The sequence below is a fragment of the Rissa tridactyla genome, chromosome 21, assembly GCF_028500815.1.
Source record: "Rissa tridactyla isolate bRisTri1 chromosome 21, bRisTri1.patW.cur.20221130, whole genome shotgun sequence".
Taxonomy (NCBI): domain Eukaryota; kingdom Metazoa; phylum Chordata; class Aves; order Charadriiformes; family Laridae; genus Rissa; species Rissa tridactyla.
Genome location: NC_071486.1, coordinates 2186114 through 2205935, shown reverse-complemented (window position 1 = coordinate 2205935; position 19822 = coordinate 2186114). Strand labels below are relative to the sequence as shown.

General features: G+C 45.8%; 2 protein-coding genes and 1 long non-coding RNA gene across 3 annotated transcripts; 1 reads left to right on the top strand and 2 right to left on the bottom strand.

The window, feature by feature from the left end:
• Nucleotides 1-1662: 1662 nt before the first annotated feature.
• On the bottom strand, nt 1663-7638 carry SRSF3 (serine and arginine rich splicing factor 3). Its single transcript, XM_054181353.1, has 6 exons — nt 7514-7638; nt 6493-6700; nt 5888-6022; nt 3662-3700; nt 2817-2903; nt 1663-2530 (listed from the first exon to the last, which is right to left on the bottom strand). The coding sequence occupies exons 2-6, from the start codon at nt 6696-6698 to the stop codon at nt 2503-2505; spliced, it is 495 nt and encodes a 164-aa protein (XP_054037328.1). The 5' UTR covers nt 6699-6700; nt 7514-7638; the 3' UTR covers nt 1663-2502.
• Nucleotides 7639-16657: 9019 nt separating this feature from the next.
• LOC128900169 (parathyroid hormone 4-like) lies at nt 16658-18345 on the top strand. The gene is made up of 2 exons (XM_054180963.1): nt 16658-16819; nt 17509-18345. Exons 1-2 carry the CDS (start codon nt 16731-16733, stop codon nt 17909-17911), a joined length of 492 nt encoding a protein of 163 aa, XP_054036938.1. The 5' UTR covers nt 16658-16730; the 3' UTR covers nt 17912-18345.
• Nucleotides 17623-19732, bottom strand: LOC128900170 (uncharacterized). The gene is made up of 3 exons (XR_008463216.1): nt 19500-19732; nt 18594-18688; nt 17623-17740 (listed from the first exon to the last, which is right to left on the bottom strand). It is a non-coding gene; the product is annotated as an uncharacterized LOC128900170 (long non-coding RNA).
• Between the last annotated feature and the right edge of the window lie 90 nt (nt 19733-19822).

The window sequence follows — 19822 nt, the reverse complement described above, 5'->3', positions numbered from 1 at the left end:
ACAAGGCTCTGCCTGTTCACCGGGCTGGTTACTCTCTCACAGAGCAAACTGGAAGCCTTAAATGCGAGAATGTGTTGCTGCATTAAAAATAACACTTGCTAATTACACCCTGGCTGTACACAGCCAGCATTTATACACTTCCCATCTTTCTCTAGAAGTTGCTAATTTTGTTCCCAATCAAACCCCCACCTGATTACATAAACCCAGCCGTCTGCTGTGCAACGGCAGCTCAGATCCAGCCTAAGGGCCAACCTCTTCCATCAGCTGAGGACTAAGATATGAAGTCAGAAACCCGAAACTGATAAACATTCCCAGTTCTGCAGACTCCCTTGACGAAACCCACAACTTGCTTCCCCGCAGCGTACGCTGTCTCTGGTGCTTCAGGTTTCTTTCCCTCCGTTCCCCTCGGGTAGTCAAAACCACTGAAAGGCGCTTGTCCCCCACCGCGTAACCACGAGAGGAAGCGTTGTGCCAGCAGAGGCTGGCTCCCAGGCAACGAGCGCCACAATCCTTCCACAGATCAAACCCTGCTAAAGCACATATTAGAAGAAGGGAGCACAGCTGCGTGCAGCACACGGTGTGATCTCAGCCCCCAGCTGCCTTTCACCTCACACAAACAGCCCCGAAGGAGCTGGGCTGTCAGCGTCTTGAGGCCGAACCCGCCCGGGAAGGGACAGGAGCTGGATGGGGACACCCCGCCCTCTGCTGGGGAGCCGTGACACTGCATGGCAGCGGCCACCGCACCCACGGCCTCTGAGCCCTGCGCCAGCCATGAGCCCGACACTCATGATGGATTTTTCTCTGGCTTTTAAGCTCACTGCACTCCCAGTTTGGGCCAGGGGCTGGTAAACTCCTAGTCCAGAGAATCACAGGATCATTCAGGTTGGAAAAGACCCTTAAGATCATTGAATCTCAACCATAAGTAGTACTAAATTAAAAAAATAAATAAATCAACACTACACCTCTGCCTCCACTGTCCCCACCTCCCTCTCCAGGCACCACATGAAGCAGCAGAATTTCTTTCCATTACAGCTTCTCCAGCCTTGTCCCTGCCTGGATACCACAAGTTGAAGGAAATTAAACCACAAGACAGATTTAACTGATTTAATCTAAATGCAAAGGAATAAAAAGGAGGCACTGAGCAGTGCGGGAGCTCCAACCGCACTCGAGCCATGCCACGGGTTTACGCTCCCAGTGAAATCTTCATGCAAAGCTTCAGTTTACAGACCAGCCATTTCAGAACTGACAGATATGAAGAGCACCTTAAATGTTCCCAACCCACATCCCAGACGCAGAGAACGTTGTGAACCTTGGAATCCCCAGATAGCTTTCTGAGTAAGTGTTACGGAGCTCACCGCGAGGCAAGAAGTCAAGCTGGTGTCACCAATCTCACCTAGACTGCACCTGTAACACTGGTATCCAGACACCAGTGACAGCATAAGGCAGGGACGCAAGGCAGGACACAGCCCAACTGCAGGCAGGGACCTGTCACAGCAGCATGGGAATGGTTCACAGGTGTCACAGCAAGATGTGACCAGTGCCATCTCACCCCGAACTGCAGAGAGCACTGAATTTGAACCAAGCTGCACCACAAGACCCAAGCACGTGTTCTGCAAAGCCAAGGTATGGAGCAGGTACTCGAGTTAAATACTGAACAACAAGTTGTAACCAAAACTTTAATCCCAAGGATCTCACAAAAGACATTTTACAAGTGACATGAAAATTCTTGTACAGTAAAGAAATGTTTAATTCATAACTTTTACAATGTACCATTACACACTCAACACATCCACTCCAGTTGTCAGTTCTGCTGTGTATTTGGTCTGTTCAGAGGTTCTGGAATAGATGGTCAATCAAACAATTGGCTATTTAAGTAGTACTCTAGTCACATGAAGTACAAAATTAACTGACCCTACGGCTAAAAATTTATATTTCACATAATATAAAGTAGCTCAGTTCCAGGTAATGGAAGTCAGAACTAGAGCTCTGGATAAGACTGCAGCTCAGTCATTCCCTTCACACACCACTGGCTCGACGTTCCTGACTATTTCCGGGAACTGCACTATGGAGCACCTACACCTCATTCTGCAGACGGACACCGCTCACAGCCACGCTTCCGCAATGAACACAGCTTCATTGCACGCTTCCTTCCAACAGCTGAACCCCAGCAAAACACACCCCAGTACGTCAAGACCTGAAACATTCTTCTATCTATGCAAGACAAACTGATTACCATTCAACACAAACAAAAAATTATGTATAATGGTACATTGTAAAGTGGTTAATATTACAAATCATATGATCTGCTCAGAACCATATACAGATTCACATCTTTACATTTGCCACCTGTTACAAGATACAAGGAACAAAGCAAGTTCAACAGCTAAAACATTTTAAAAATGCACCAAGCTTTATGAAGTTTCAAAACAAAACAATGTTCTGTACATACTCCTCCTGTCCTCAGCTCTAATGACTTCCTGTACACAGCTCCTCCTCACAGTCCTACTTTCTCTCATTTGACCTGGAGCGACTGCAGAAAAAGAGAGGTGTTAGTATGAGGTGTTAGTATCCAGGTGCCAAGAGCAGCAGATTCTGCTTCAAAGCCCCCAGCCCAACTCAGTCAGTGACATTTAAACATTTTAAAAATACTGTTCATTTAATAAAACTGGGTATTTAATTCTTCAAGGTAAAGAACCTTGTAAGACACTAGAGATGATTCTCCACCACAACCCATTTCAGTATCACCAAGACATGGAAACAATCATTTTTACAGATACACTCAAAACACATAACCACCACTGTAAGGCTCATCCTACCTGCGAGACCTGGAGAAGGAACGAGAAGGCTTGTGATTCCTCTCCCGTGAGAGTGATCTCTCTCTTCTTCTGTCTCTGGAGAGGGACCTGTTAAAGGTTGCAAAGCAAGATCATTATAGCGTCAAGGTAAAACTGAACTCATTAGGTTAATGAGGCTATCTGAAGAGCTTCCCTTCATGAAGTTAAGGTTTTTAACTATTCAACCAGGGGAAACCTGTTGAAGATTATGGTATTAGCCTTTCCTTCAGGTACAAATAATCAGCTTGAGCCATACAACACAGCTTAGTTGTGTTGTAAACAGGCATCTATTCCTCTGCAGCACATTAAATCTGTTCAGTCAGACTGTGCCTCCACTAATGCGGCGTGTCCATGTAATACTTACACATCCTGTGCAGTAATGCAGCACCTTATGCTACAAAAACATAAAAGTCACATATGGACTCAGGAAGCTCCCAAAATCCCAACACAAAACTGCGTTACACCACTGTGTCATCACCACCTAACACTTCACAGCATGCGACAGCAGCACACGCTCACTGTGGTTCTTATCATCTGTGCTCATGGCTCACAGTAACACACAGACTTGGGGAAAAACTGCAGAACAGAAAACCTAATTATTTCCATTCTTAATATCCTGCAACCCTGGAATCCCAAATAGCTATGTAAATATATTAACTCCAGGCAAGCAATATGACAGAAGCAAACCCATTTCTCCCTTTTACCAAATTACAATGCCTACCCTGCAATTTAAGAATGCACACAGACCAGAAATTAAGCTGTTTCGGTTTGCTTCTTTGTAAGTCTCCTGGACAAAGTGGTCCAGGGTGCAATTAACTGATGCATACCTGCTGCGGCTACGAGAAAAGCTTCTCCTTCGTGGTGATCTAGAACCAGAAAAAGAGATGTGAGGCTTTTTATCAATTCTTTCAGCATTAATGGGGTGAGGCATTTCCCAACTTGTCAAACTCACTGTTGGGCCCAGGGAACGTGCCAAGAATAACTGGCATCCATCATCCAGTAAAAGGCATGGAAAGATTAGGCAGTAAAACAAAGCTCAGTGTGAACAGCACGTTTCCAACCACGAATTCACTTTAACTAAGAATGCTTCATAGCAGAGTTGTCCAATGCAACACTTTCCATTTCCACTAAATACACTGCCCAGAACACCACACCAAAGTCCCACAAGTGGTTCCAAAAAAAATAAAAAATAGCACAGACCAAATGTTTTGGAACCCATGCAAGCCAAAAAGGTCCATGACAAGACATAAGAGATACCAAGTGGAAAAAAAAGTGAAAATGCGCTCAGTGTCAATATTGATAATGCCATTAAGTGCTACATTAGAACTGCATATTTGTGATTGTCATTTTTAATGCCATAGAGTGTGTTTAGACTATTTCTTTAAAAAAAATAATAATAAAAAAATAACCTTAGCTCGGCCCAGTTCATCCCAAAAAGTAATTGTTTTAAGTTTTGAAAACTGTTAGTAAAACCATTTAAAGGTGATAGGATTTTTCTGGCAAGGAAAAGCTAAGTTTGTTAGAGCTTCATTAAAAATTTAGTTTGGCATCTCACATGCAAATATACTCGTTTTTACGTTATTCACAGTGTAAGAGCTTCCGTATCACCCTTAAAAGTTTTCTCAAGCAACATATGTACGTTACCACTCAATTATGCACAGCCAGCCTTTGATTGAGAAAAGTAATTACTTATAAGCCGCTTACTCCTTATTTTAACCAGCAGTAAACTGTATAAGCAGGAAAAACTTACTAGTTTTTGGTTTCAACAAGCTAGAAATGGTGAGGTGAGGCTGCCGGACTGACTGCCAAGAAGAATTTGCTGAAAAGGTTTTGCCAGATGTTGCGTTGTATTTAGTTGGTTGGCGAAGGGGGTGTTGTGGATTTTTCCTGCTTTTTTGTTAGCCGAAGGCTGCTGCTGTAGTTGTTGTGAAGACATTTGGTAAATAAACAGCTGAGCTGATTGGCCGGGAATGTGTGGGCGGTCGAGGTGGCTGCTGCCGATTTGGTTAAGGTTGGAGAGAAGGCTGAGAGAAAACAGCATGCTCGGGAACCAAAGGGCGGTGCAACCTGACGACTGGCCATGCCTGGGTCATGTGAAACGACACCAGCCAAGCTGAATGGGGCGCGCTGGTCACATGACGCTGAAAGGGCTAGTTGACTGGCTAATGCAGACTCAGAGGGTGGTGAGAAGAGACATGATGGTGACTCTGTAACGGGTTCATTTTTATTAATAGATGGACCAAAAAGCATAAAAAAAATGAAAAACAAGCCATCAGTACAACCATCTATTAGCTAACAAATACTCCTAATGTGTTATTTTTCAACAGCAAAAGGGTAAGCTTGACACCCTGACCTGAGGACTTCACTCACCTGCAACAGGTAAATTCAGTCCTGCAAAAACCACGTTGCAGACTTAAACTGCCAGACATGCTGGTCTGGGTCCAAGAACCTGTCAGTTACCAAAAATCCTGCTATCTTTTAGAGCTGCATTTGCAAACCTCAAGTGACAGGATCGCCACATGATGATTTAATTCCAAACTAACACTATAAAGTGTAAAGATTCTAGATGCTTAGAGCAACTGTTACTCGATCTATTATTAAACAGCTGCCTACTTGGAAAGTATTTAAATTGTGCAAACAAAGCGGAGAAACACATCTGTATGGAAATGCTAAGCTGCTGTATGTCATGTTTTGCCATTATGGAATAAAGGAAAGGAACAGCCTAAGTAGAAGTATTGGGAAGAAAGGGAAAGTGTGACTAGAAGATGAGCAGATTTTAGGAGGAACGAGGATAAGTCCAGGACAGAGGGCGCTGACTACCAACTTGCACAGTGACCTAAGGACAAAAGCCAACATTCAACACAACTTAAGTTCACCTCGATTTTGTGGGGTTTTGGGGTTTGTTTTTTTTTTTTTTTTAAGCATTTGCCATCTCCAAATTGTGATCAGATAGATGAATGTTATCCATCAACATGCTTTTAAAAAGCCTGCTTCTAGGATGCTAAGTGGTAACACTGCCAACAGCTCTATGAGTGTACTTTGACCTAGGGTACCTGCGACGGGGAGGAGGACTTCTTCTGCGATAGTCGTCTCGAGGACGCCTGCCCCAGGATGGAGGTGGACCACGGTTCCGACTCCGTTTCTCACCATTGGAAAGCTCCACTCTCACACGACACCCACAGAGGGTTCTGGGAAAGAGAGACTGACATTGGTTAGCGTGTCCAGGGACAAAAACATTCTGCCTATACACAGTATTCAGAGTCTAAAAATGTAGATCCCAGCATGACAGAGAAAAGGTCTGGCCACTTCTGAAAGCATGCCACACTATTAAAGCAGGCACAGAAGGAAGCAAGGATACTCTCCCTGATGAGTTTTGCCTCTTTATAGTAACACCATCTTGAATTTAATTAATGCGCATCAAGAGGTCCAAACCACCTCTAACTTGGGAATCCAACTCTAAAATGTAAAATTAACTATCCCAATGCTATTTTTGCACTATTAAGAAAGACTATCCTTATACCACTGTACAAATAAATATTGCATAACAAATGAGTCAAGTTTTTTGCCAGTTGAAGCTTCCCAATTTAAACTGTATTACTAACCCACAATTTCTCTTATTTTCACCAGGCAAGCCAAACACACAAGAAGCACATTTTACCTTCCATCTAGTTCTCTTACTGCATCAGCTGCATCTCGTGGATCTTCAAATTCCACAAAGGCAAAACCGGGAGGATTTCTTGCCACCCATACACTGCGCAGTGGTCCATAGTAGCCAAAAGCTCGCTCTAGTTCAGTTTTGTTGCCATTGTTTCCAAGGTTACCCACATAAACCTTGCAGTCCAGCGGACAAGAGTCACGATGCATCGCTAAGACAAAAAAGAAAGCTCATGTATATTTAACATATAGCAAGTGTTTATTCACTTACAGGGCAAATAGTTCTGTTGGTTGCTTTTCCCAGAAACTTCAACAGCGATATAATCTGACCGGATAAAAACATTAACCTGTGTGGAGGGGAGAGGGGGGCCGGGCGGGGGGAGCGTTTAAAACCAAACAGGAGAGCTAGATCCTATATCATAATCGTGATTAAAATTCACTACTTCAGGGAACTTCGTTAACTTTTAAGGCCCCAAACTCTGAAGCGGGGGTGTGTTTCTCTGCGCCCCTCTCCCCTGCCCCTGGGTTACAGTGGGGGCCGGGCCTGCAGGGGGAGCGCTGGGCGGGAGAAGGGCTCCATTGTTCTCAGAGCGGGATTCGGGGGAGGCTGCACATGCCGAGAGAAGAAGCAGCAGCGCCATCTCCAGCAGAGGCCACGCCGGGAGCGTTCGGGGAATCCCTCCAGAGAGTCTCCTTAGCGCTGCGTGAGGAACCAGCGCTCCCCCGGAGCGGAAAGGAAAGGCGCCACACCACCCCCGCGGCACCTCCCGCCCCGCCGCACCTCGCCTCACTGGCCGCAGAGAAAAGGCGGCGAATGGGCCCTTCAAGGCAATCCGAGGCCCACCCGCCTTCTCCCCGCCCGGCTTTCCTCAGCGTGGCGGCTGCCACCGCCCGCGGCCCAGCTTTACAAAATGGCGGCTGCTCTTTGTTTGCCGCCACCGGGCCCCGCCGTTTCCATCCGCCCTGCCGGGGACCGAGACCGCGGGTGCCGCCTCCCCCCCGCCCTCCGAGGTGAAGATCCTCACCGATGCTAAGGGAGGGCGCGCGAAGGCAGCCCGCGCTATATTCGTAGCCGACTCGACCCTCAACGAGACTCCCGCTCCGCTTTTTCTCACTGGACAAAATGGCGGCCAGCGCCTACCCCGCCCGCCCTTATATACGGACAGCCCGCTCTCACGTGACGCCAACCGGCGGCAAATCAGAGGGCGCCGCCCCGCTGATTGACAGCTCGCATCGTCCCGCCGCCTGCGCGCGGCCCCAAACGGCAGCGGGCGGGCCTCTCCTCAGAGAGAACGGCGGGAGGCGCGGGGCCGCTGCTGCGGCCCAAAACCTGCGCTTTAGAGACCGATTATCGAGGGAAAACTTTAGCTCCCTGGAAACGGCAACACGCCCAGGGAGGCTGTTTTGCTGGATAAAAGGAGAAAGAAGGTTTTCTTTGCTCGTTGTGTCATTCTGATCCGGTGGGATACATTCAGGCCGTGTTTTTTAAGCATCATCACCTCGTCCTTGGGGGAATGTATGAAAGCTTTGATTCACTAATAACCATTTCTTCCCATGGGCAGGGGCTTTAAATAAATGCGTCGAGCAAACCAGTGTTGACCCAGAGTTTTTGGTAAATTTTATATCTGGGTTGCCACCTACTGAGGCACAAAAGGGGGAAGTGATTTTTTTTTCAGCACTCAATAGAAAACGAGAGGACGTGAATTGAGGAATTTTAGTTACAGAGGGCATCGTTAGTGGTGTTGACATGCTTTACTAAACTATCCTTCATTTAGCGAGGACATATAACGTGAGTTTTAACACCAGTTAAAAAAATAACTTGCTCCAGGGGGGTTGCCTTGGATAACAAACCTCTTGGTTATCAGGTAATGCGAGAAGCCCGTCCAGGGCTGTTGCTGCAATAACTTCCCCAAAGCTGTATCTGTAGGCTGTGCTTAATCCAGACTTTACCTTTTTGACTTGGGCCAGACAGACAAATTTATCTGGTACAAGTATAATTAATAATACTTAAACTAATATGATATGTGATAAGGCATTTTGAGTACAAATCAATGCACACGCACTGTGTTTTCCAAGCAGGAACTGTGCAGAGGCTGGGGCATCCTCAGTCTGCTAGAACTGTACCAGCATGTAAAAAAAATTACTGGAATTAAAGACAACCAACTGGTATAATTCATTAGAATTTTCCAAAATATTTTGCAGCATCCCTCATTATTTTTAAGAGCCTCTTCTCAGCAAAATCCTCCCAAGGGTCAAAATTGTCCAAAGGAGGGAAAAACAACAAGGATTTTGAGGTAACTGATGCTCTAAAGTATTTTTATCATGTGTACAATTATCTGCCAGTTACCAGCTTTTAATTAAAGAAATCTAATGCATTGTAATCTAAATTAGCTGATGGTTAATTTCCTGAGGCAACACAAGTGAAATAATTCGAAGCTTACTTGGGGCTGTTCAGCCATTTCACTTTATGACTTCTTTCAGGTGGTGATTTCCCATGCTCGCCTCCCTTCTGGATTGGCGTCTGCAGCATGAACTAGATCCTGCCTCATATCACGTAACGCACATTCGAAATGTGATTTAAGTTTTGCAATAATGCAATGGTGTTATAAAGAAACTAAACGTGGCACATCACCGTGACAAAAGGCAGGGGTCAGAAGAGAGGCAACTGTATTCAGCCAAAACCCAACTCATTTCCACAGCCGGTTTTAGGACGCCCCAACACAGCACTTCAGTAATCCAAAAGTCAGCATTTTGATTGTCCTCTGAAAAATGATACCCTGACACAGCTCTGAGCAGCACTATGTACGTGTACCTATATACATATAGGAAAGCTGCATCGTGTTACGTTACTTTCTTCCTTATGCCAAGTTTATAAGATAGTGTTTGAAAAATCCTGCTGCGTTGCATCTCTCTTGCTTTTGCAGTGAGAAAATGCCATTCATGTCCAATATTTATGAGATTGTACAGAACTTTTACATCAGATCTTCCACGGAAGGAAGGAGAGAACACTGACCGTACAAACAAGACCCAAATCTACTGTGAAGAGGTGGGCTTGACTGAAAAGGCACCTAACGCCTGCACAGCTATTTACGGGACCAGGATCCATGACCAGACTGACGGGAATTAAGGTGTTACATTCAAGCTGCTATCGCCGTTTCTGAGATTTGAAATCTCACATAAGAAAATGAACATATTCTAGCCCTTATGGTTTGGCAGAAACCTCAGCTACGTGAGCCAAATTTAAGGGATACTTCAGGAAACAGACAATATTTACTAAGAATACGTCTATCAGCAATAGGATCTTAGAGTTGATCCTCAAGTGAACCTAGACATTAGCAAAAATACTTTTTTACTGGCATGATTCTATCTATAGAAAGATCTTTTGCTAGGAAATATCATTACACGAAAACAACAGGAACTGGTCTGAGGGGGCAGGTTGACTGCACACAGTCATACCCCAGCCGGCTGTGTGAAGTTCTGGTGGATTCAACCCATTTTCACATCCTGCCAATTGACTAATCTCGATGAAGGCTATTTTCTAAAGAAACAGTAATTTACACTTGCCTGATCTTTAGATATGTTAAAACCAGCTTGCGTAAGCTTATTCCCACCGCGACTGCTCTTCTATTTACAGGGTATAAGTGCCTATCCCTTATCCCCTCACTTTTAAAATGTATATGTTTTATACTGCGAAAGCTTTTAGCTGTGCCTCAGACCTTAGGTAAAGGGAGAGTGAAACAAGAGACTGTAATTTATACATCATAGACCTAAACTAAGACACAGCATCCAGTGCAGCATCCAGCGCGTGTCCAAGACTGAAGTACTTTGGGATCAGTTAGCAAGACATCCATTTTCTTGAATGACACGTCACTTGGAGACTCCAAGTTCCTCAGCCTTCATCCCCATCTTTCCAGGTGTGACCTTCTGTCGGTGGTGGGGTCCCACCTCCTTCTGCATCTTGTCCATCTGGGGGCCGGGTGTTGATCACAACCCCAGCCCCTGTGCTGGAAGCCCCATGACCTCTGCGCGGTGGCAGATGGAGGCACCCCTCTCAGGGCCAGCACATCATTTTGCTGTCACCACAAAGAAAGAAGAAATCCAGAAATCCAGACCAGCTCTTGGACAATTTGGTCCTTTTAGAAACTGTCCTGGTTTGAATGACACAGGACTAATTTCTCTTCTAATGCTTGGGAAAACTGCACTTTTAGAAGACTCTAGTGTCTGAATTTGTGAAAATATTCACTTTACAGCCAGCTCAGGTGTAGGGATTTCAAGGTCTCAGTGTTTTTGAGCTCACCAGGTGCGGGGATGAGGAGGAGCGAGACCCGGGCACTTGACCCAGGCTGCCAACGGGGTTATTTCATACCGCAAATGTCACATTCAATATAAATTAGAAAGTTTGCTGAGGAGTTCCCTCTCTCTCTCCTGATGGCTGCCATCCTGAGCTGAGCACTCCTTGCCCCGGTGCCGGAGCCCTGAACCCTTCCCTTCCTCCCAAAGCCACAGCGCTCGCAGGGCCCCATGTTTGCTGTCCCTGCTGGGAGTGCATGGCTCCTGCTGATGGAATGGGCTGGGCGTAGTCCTTGTATATTTTATATTACTATTGGGAACAATATTGGTTCTTTAGTATTATTAATTATTTAGTCTTATCCTATTAAATCTGTTTATATTTCAACCTTCATGTTTCTTTGTTTTTCCCCGATTCCCCTTCCTGGCTGGGGAGGAGTCATTGGGTGATAGAATAATTGTCTAAACGACAATAAATTGTTATGGGTTTCTCAAACCATAACAGAAACACCTTCTTGATCCTACAGACATTAGCGACTGGGCACCCCGGTTAGTATAAAGTCTGGGGACAAGTTATCTGTGTCTCAGGTAACCTCGGGGCTCGGCTGCCTCTTGGGCAGGCTTTGGGGCTGCCCCTGAACCGATGGGGCCGGCACCCACCTCCCCAGCCAAACCGAGCTGCGGGCACCAGATGGCGGCGTTTTCCTCTGGCAGGGCCCAGAGAGCTCCTCTCCATGGCAGGCAGGCCCCATGGCACTGCGGAACATCTCTCCTTTTATTCTTTTTCCTTTTTGTTTTCCTCAGATTGTTCTCAGCAGACTTCTCCAGGCACACCGCGACGTTGCGGAATGAACCGGGGATAAGCTCAGAGAGCCCAGGAGGCGTTAGAGAAGCAGCACAAGGGACTGGAGGCTTTGTCTCGGCTTCACCTGAATTTGTTTTGCACACAGAAAATATTACATCTGGAGACTATTTCGGGAAGGAAAGAGTCAGCCCCAGGCTTGGCTCCAGAGCAGGTTTTGCAGGACAATACACTTAACCTCACTACTGTGTTCAGTCTCGGGCGCTTCTGTAAATCTGGCTTGAAATCAGAAAATGGAAAATTCGAACAGTGAGCCTGACTCACTGCTGTTCAACTCTAATTTTAATTCCCTGGAAGATGGGAGTTCTCTCCAGGATGATGCAGTACGTAGTGGATTAGGTGCCAGGATTTAAAACTATCCACGCAGTCCAGACGCTGGCCCTGCAGCCAACTCCCTCCAAATGCGATTACTTACGCCTCTCTGGATTGCACAAGACTGTCCCCCCCAGCAATAAGAAGGTGATACAGCAGAGCTATAAGCACCCAAACGGAGGGCAAGCCCGGAGCATGCTCTCTCTAGGAGCTGAATTTCATCTCCTTTAGATGGTTATGGAGACGATGCTGCTGGTGTCTCCTTCCTCCCGGGTCAGAGGGCTAGTGATGGCCCCTGCAGGGTGGAGTGATGCGGGTGTGGTGGTGCAAAAGTCTTGGTGGCCTCCGGGTTTGCTGCGAGGTGTCATTTCCTCTCATCTCAATTAGGGAGGCCAGAAAGGGAGAGCAGCCATTCATTAGCAGCTGCTTCACCAGCAGCTCAGGGGAACTATATTTACCATCCAAGTGTGGTCAAACAGTTTCCTCTCAACAGGGCGGTGTCTTTCTTTCCACACACCGTGCTGAACAGCTCATGTGAATTTTAGTCTGTTAGGCTAAGCGCAGTTACGGAAAAAAAATCCAAAAAAACACAGTAGGTTTTTACATTAGAGAAGCATGAAGCCTTCTGGAGCCCACACTCCTGTTACTGGTGAGTAACAAGAGAACAGCACGTGGAAAAAATTCATCAGATCTGTCCATTCATCTCCCTGCAGATAGAGGATTCCTTTGATGCAGTACAGTCTTTGTCTAATTAAGTTTTAAAATCCCAGGCAAGAGGATCCCCCTTGCCCTAACAAGGCTATTTGCACATTTTCTTTGCTTTCTGTTTCCTCCTCCCATTCCTTCTTCCCCCTCAACTGGGCCTCCAAGCTTTCTCTTTCCTTTTTCTCTCACGCTCTGCAGCAAGCCGTATTCCATCCTCCCCCACCTGGCTCGCCTGGGAGTGGACTGGAAAGCAAAACAAAAGAATCACTCACTGGGAAACTGTAATTTGCCCAGCCCTCCTCCCTCAAACCCTCCCACTGGAAAAGGTGATGGAACAGCAAAGGCACCCTCTAACGTGGAGTCAGGCCAGGAAAAGCTGGAGGGTGGGAGCGAGGGCTCTGAAGTCAAGGCTAAAACCTTTGATGGCTCCAAGTCTGCTTGGAGGAAGGCTCCGAGGTCACCAAACTCCAGTCAGCTGGCTTTGCTGGCTACTTCCCTGGCAAAATGGGCTCTTCGGCAGTGCCATGCTGCCCAGGGCTCTTGCAGAGAGCTAAAAATATTCCCACTAAAAAAGTCACCTGGGAGCGCTGTTTGTACGATGTCTCCTTGTGAAATGAGCAACGTTCCCATCACAGTTAGAAGTATCACCTACCATGTGTGTGGCTGTGGTATAAGCTGTGCAATGAACACTTTTTATATTTTCTTTAGCAATACTGCAAAGCATAGAAATCAATCCCTGCAAGCGTCTCTTCCCCCAGCGCTGCTAGTGCCAATAAGTCCTTGCGCCGGGTGCTCCTCAAAGATATATCGTAACTTCAGCGCAGTCCGTCCTCAGGTACACCCCTCAGGGAGATGGTACAAAGTCACATCCAAGGTTATTTTGACTTCTTCTCAGTCCTTAGGTGGAAAGAAATACGCAGTGGAAGAGCGTAGCCATGGCAATGCGGTTTGGCCATCACGGAATGCTTCAAGTGCCCATTTACCGATTCCATGTCAGCGTGTCCGGCCGGCCCACAGTCCCTCGGATTAATGCGATATTAGTTCTTCCGCTGGAGATGCAGTAACTGCATTCAGTGAAAACCCATTATATATAACGGAGACTCGAAAAGTTCAAGGATGAATTAGACCAGATGTTTTGGACATGACTTATTAGCTTATGGGACATGACTTATTAGCTTATGGGACATGACTTTGGACGCTTATTAGCCCTTGAAAATGTAACTAAGAAACCTGGGTTTCACAGGCAGATAATTCAGTGTAACTGCAGCGTAACCGCTACCCTGGCAACTAAGATGCGACACAGGCCCCTGTTTTACCAATATTTAACAAATGTCATCTTTAATTGGTGATACACTTTGTTCGCTTTAATGAGTGACACTCTCCTTAACAATTGGGACTCGCGTAATGAAATCAGGAACGCTTATTTGATTGCTCTGAAATAGAGGGGCTTAAAACAAGCTGTCATGAGGAATATAATAAAAAGCAATTTGATGTCCAGGGAAGCTGCGAGAAGAGATGGTTGTGCGAGCATTGCTAATGGGGCCTGTCTCCGTTAGGACAATGTGCTTTTGTTCACCTGAGACTGGCTTTAAGAGGAAGGTATGGCTGTGCCTATGTGAAAGGAATCAATCGGTAGCTCCTGATAACACTAAGCAAATTACCTTTTCAGTCCTTCCAGGGAATTTTTTCTCAGAGGTGATAAATACATTCACTTTCTTTCACTTTGAGAAATAGGAACCGGTCCTCTTAAATAGCCTGGTGTTGCAGCCTAGTGGTCCAGCTGCACCCTGAGTATCCAAATTCTATTGAAATTACCTGCACAGAGATCATAAACTGAGTATCAAACCTCACACGGCATCAAGTCGTATGGTTTCAAAGCGTATCAGAATTCGGCTTTTTGCCTGAGCTGCTACTTGCCTTTTTATTGTTTAGTCAGTTGATAAGTCTTTTCTGTATCTCCCCAGTTTCCAAGATTTAAAACAAGTATGTTTATTGTACAATCAACAGGTTTAAATGAAATCTGTCCTGAACATTAAAATCCACTGGGATCTTATTTACCAGATTCTCTGTGAGTAACTGTCCCGTTTTGCTGATTGTCTGATAACTGGCATTACAGAGTTCATCGCTATTATTTAGATTCCTCCTACACAACGTTAGCGTCCTATATGGGGGTCCGTGAGGACAGCGAAGGAGAGAGACCTCTTTACCAGAGACAGTTTTCCTGATCAACCCTGGAACTACAGGTTTGAATTTCCTTTTGCCATCAACTCGGGGCACAGGAACGCTGTGTTAGAATAAAAAGTTCTCATGGAAGAGGAGAGCCAGCAAAGGAGTAAGATACTGTCCCCAAACTTGTGATCTTTTCCTTAGTCACAGCTGAAGGGAACATTTTAGAATCCGAGATTTATTATCGCTGGAACCAGGGAGCTGTCTCATTTCAGTGACACGAGAGGAAAGGTCTTAGTCACAAAGTGCTGTAGAGATCATTTCTATTGTTTCTGTGGTTTCTGGGCAGGTATAAAAGAAGGTGAAAGGCAGCCGTCGTCATTGCAACTGGAACGTCACGAGAAGACTGGCAAGGAGACACATCTGTGCGGATCAGAACTTCACCGTGATCTCTACAAGACCATCAGTAAGTAGATAATGTTACTTTTGTAACTGGAAGATGCTTTTTAATTAATACATAGTTTATTGTTGATCACAATAGGAAAGTATAGCTTATCCGTTACGTATGAGCACAAGTTCTACATTAGCATAACCTAGACTATCACATAGCATGTAAATACACATATGTCTATATTTACGTTTATATAGCTATATTTAATGGAGAAAATTTAAAATTGGAACTAGTACCTACTTGTTCTTTCATGTCAAGTTTAATTTGAACATATTGTCCAAGGAAATTACTCACAAATTAGTGGAGCAGACTTACATTAAGAACAAGCTTAATTTTTACAACCAAATGTATAATTTGCCTTTCTATCCAGTCATTGACAAGTCAATATTCAAGTTAGTATAAAGAAAAGTAATTTTTCATTAAGCCAAACTGCTTCTGCACGAAAAGAAGTATATATTAAAAAAAATTAGTAGCCTCATTATATGGGTACGTATGTTTACTATTCTTACAATACAATTTAAATGCTGTAACTTTTGTTTTGTTGTCCATCTAGGTTTGGATGTAACAATTAATACAGGATTTGCTAGTAAATAAATAACAGGACAGGCTAAATAAATAACAGGAACGAGCCAATCCTAAAAGCAGGGTACAGTCATTAGTGTAAAAAAATTGCAGAAATTTTAAGGATAGACCTGGCATTAAAGGAGCAGTGGGCTTGAAAGGATGGGCAGACAGAGGTGTACCAACGCCAGGAGCAGGTATAGAACTGCGTGCAGTTATAACTTAGATGGAAATAATCCTTGCACAATTACATTTTCTAGTTGTCACTTCCTTAAGCCAGACATCCACTTTTTTTTTTTTTTTTTTTTACAGAAAAGAAACCCAATGTCAGTCTAATATCATGCTCGTGCAGTGGCAGATGGATGTCAGCACTTGTACTGCTCGTGGACAAGGCTGCATTATTAAAGGTCCGAATCCCAGGGCTGTGCGCACCTTTTAACTCAAACTGCATGGTCCAGTCTTAAACGATTTTTGAGTTTCGTGACAGATTTCTTAGGCAGCAACCCTGATCTTTTGGTTAGATTTCTGCTAAGTTTTTTATCAGGAAGGTCTCTTGCCAGGTCTAAATGAAATAATCTCTTGTGCTTGCAAATGCTTAAGAGCGGGAAGTAGCATACTGAGAGGCAAGAGCGGAAAAGGCGATTAGGACTCTTAGCAAGGAAATGTAGAAAATATGCTATGAAATCTATTGACTTTTTACTGACGTATGTTACAAATCCACACGTCTGATGTTCTGGGAGTTCCTGGGATGATGTACCATAGTACAACATTCCACTTTTACCGGTGCTTAAAGGCTGAAATTCATTTTGTCAGGTGAAAGAAAGAACAGAGGAAAAAAAGATTTTTGATCATACTGTCAGCTTCTCCTCCCGTGGAGCAGATTTAAAGAAGAGAGAAAATGTTCCTGCCCCAGAGATCTCTGCAGATGGTTACATTTTTCGCAGTTCTTATTTTTGCCTGTTTTGCAACATGTCAAGACACTGAAAAGTAAGCAACATCATCCTTTTACTTAATATCATTAGAAGACTGCTTGCCTTTGATTTAATGGCCTGTATTCTCCACTGCTGTCATTTACTCCAGGGCATGGTGGAAGGAAAATTCTATACATTCGATACAGCAACATTTTACATTGCCCTCTGTGGAGTATAAAATTAGAACAATTGCATTTTTAGATGCATAACTTATACCACATTTCAGCTGATGCTTTTAAACATGGCAGCAAACCATGTGAGGGTGCTCAACGCAAGCCATGAACGTGGCACACGCTAAAATTCCATATTTAGGTTTCCATTCAGATCCGCATTTGCAGTGGGAGCCTAGAGCTGCAGTTATCTGTTATCTAAACAGCCTGAAACCCAGAAATATTTGCATCCCAGAATTAGCCTGCCCTCCCCAGTCATATTTGGTTTAAAATTTTTGGTATATATGAAGAAAATAAGGATTTGGTTTCATTTCATGGACATCACTGATTTCAGTTAAATTAACTCCTGGTGTACAGCTCTGGAAGGAAAGAAACAACCCCCCAAATCCTAGAACACTAGGGTTACGAAATTACCAGCCTCGCCTCGGGGCATGGAGACACCACCAGCTTGGAGAAGGATCTAAGATTGATGGATGCAAATCAGCTTGGATCCGGCTGTGCTTGCTTCCTAACTAACTCCTTCTTCCCCTTGCAGTAAGAGAGCGGTGACAGAGCATCAGCTCATGCATGACAAAGGGAGGGCGTTTCAAGGGCTGAAGCGCCTGATGTGGCTCCACAACGCCCTGGGTAGCGTGCACACAGCCAGCAGCAGGGATATTTCGCTCTCAAATGCCATGTGGGATTCACAGGAGAGCCCAGATGCCTCGGATCTCTACAACAGCGTCAGCGGAGACGAGACTTCAAGCCTGACGAAGCAGCTGCTGGAACTGAAGGAAAAAGAGCAGGGCCTCCCCCCGTTAAAGCAGCTGGATTTGCTGCAGTACGCAAAGAGCCCAAAGGGTAACTGGAACCCACAAGACCTTTTCAGCCTCCTTCAAATCAAAGAGTTGGGCAGCAAGAGGAATCCCAGCGCCCTGCCACAGAACATTTCCCACTAGCCTCAGTCCAGCTCAGTCCGCCCATTGCTTTAGACGTGTGATGTTGTAAGGAAAAGCTCTAGTGCAAAGGTGAACCGCAAAAGAAAAATAATGTCCATTTGCTCCACTAACCACTCCTAGACGTTGAATAAAGCCCCTTGTAAGGAGCCGGGTTCTCCCCCCAGCAGGCAGCCTGCGTACTGCGACTGGGAGACGGGCGCATTTGTCACAGGCCAGAAATATCCCTCCCCATGGCAGGGCCCTCCCTGATATCGTAGGGCTGTGGCAGCTCTCTGCAGCTCCTGCAGCCCACACATAGCAGGAAGTTTGGTTCATTAATCTGCATATTCACAGGCTGAGTTGCAGCCTAATGTTTTGACTCATGAAGAAGCAGTTACCTCCTCATACAGATTCTCGTTTCACACCTGCCTGCAGTTCTGCCCTGCTCTGCAGCAGTAATGACTTTCCTTGTACTTTAGGTCCAAAAGTTTGGGGTTTTTTCCTGCTTCTTCAGCACATAGAGTGTTTTAAGCCTCTCATCTCTCAGGATTTCCTTCAAGGTGGCAAACTTTTGCCAGGCCACAGAGGTAGAAGCTGGCAGCGATCCCCATCCTCCCAGCCAAAACCCAAGACACGCTGGTGGAAAAGATGAGGATCAGCTTCCAGGGTCCCTGTTTGAGCCTTTTGTTTCAAGGCTCCCTACCTTTTCTTTGTTCATGTGAAATCCTCTCCAAGAGCTCCCACAGCGCATCAGGTTTTCTCGGCAGAAAACCAGCTTCACGAGGCCATCTGTGTTTCCTGAAAGAGGCAGCACAGGATTTTGCTATTCACCTTTAATGTCAAACTGACCGGCTCTGCCAAAGCAAAGCAAGGTCCAGTTTAATTGCAAAATTAGTCTTTCAGAAACTAAATGTCATGTGTGTTACAAATACATCAGCATTTCTGTCACGTAGGGACTACGCACGCCGTTTTAAATCCTGAAATTCCTCTGTTGCTCATAGACTTCAACTGCATGTGCAGAAGGTGTTTCTCAGTGATTAAATCCCAACAACTCCTCCACGTTGTTAACAATAAAAACCCTTTTCACCCTCTGAATTGCCTTTTTTTTTTTTGTAGAAATGTAAAAAAAAGAGGAAGTAAAATCCTCTTTTGCTAGTATCTCCACACCTCTGGGATGCCATTTCATTTGTCGGGCTGTTCCTCAGAGCTCCCCATTAGATTCCCAAGGCCAAACAGACCATTTGTGACCCAGATGGTTTCAGATGTCCCTGAGGAGCAGAAGAGGGCCAGGATGTGAATGGGTCACACTGCCCAGGCCAGGAGTTTGCTGGGATGTGGGAGCCCTTCCTCCCAAAAGCCCATCTCTGGGCTGTGCCAGACCTCAGAGCCGGGGACAAAAGCCAGGGGACCTGACAGTGACAGGCTCAAACCTCTCGGAACCCCCTGTGGATCAGTCCACACGTGGATGTGGCCTCCTCCTGGCCTGAGGGACCGTTTCCCGAGCCCTGGGAGGCTGAGGTGACCTCGGTGGGACTTGTCCCTGGGTATGTCTCACCACCACACGGTGACCCAACACACCGATATCCTGTGGGGATGGGGAAAAACCAACCTGCCGTCCACTGCGGACTAGGCGGGGAGGTGACGGGGCGAGCTGTGAAGCTGCAGGCCTTTGTGGGGAAAAGAGAGGGAGGGAAGGCCTGCTCCCCACAATGGCTCCCCAGGCCTGCGGAAGCACCGCAGGCAAACTGGCACCCTGCGGCTTGAAGCGCTGGTACCTCAGGCCGGACCCAGCGGAGAAAAAGGACTAATTTGAATTAAAGAGGGCGGATGTTCCCGCCTTCCTCACACCCGAGCCAGCCCCGCTCCCCTCAGGTGCGCCCCCGCCGCCCCGCGCATGCGCCAGGCCGCCCCCCGCCCTGCCGGGCCGGCGCG

What these genes read in the sequence shown, in the direction of transcription:
- SRSF3 (XM_054181353.1), bottom strand. Translation starts at nt 6,698, where the DNA reads ATGCATCGTGACTCTTGTCCGCTGGACTGCAAGGTTTATGTGGGTAAC. An exon ending in AGTCCTCCTCCCCGTCGCAG is followed by an intron (nt 3,701 to 5,887) that starts GTACCCTAGGTC and finishes TTCTGGTTCTAG; the next exon opens with ATCACCACGAAGGAGAAGCT. An exon ending in TCCTTCTCCAGGTCTCGCAG is followed by an intron (nt 2,531 to 2,816) that starts GTAGGATGAGCC and finishes CTTTTTCTGCAG; the next exon opens with TCGCTCCAGGTCAAATGAGA.
- LOC128900169 (XM_054180963.1), top strand. Translation starts at nt 16,731, where the DNA reads ATGTTCCTGCCCCAGAGATCTCTGCAGATGGTTACATTTTTCGCAGTT. An exon ending in ACATGTCAAGACACTGAAAA is followed by an intron (nt 16,820 to 17,508) that starts GTAAGCAACATC and finishes TTCCCCTTGCAG; the next exon opens with TAAGAGAGCGGTGACAGAGC.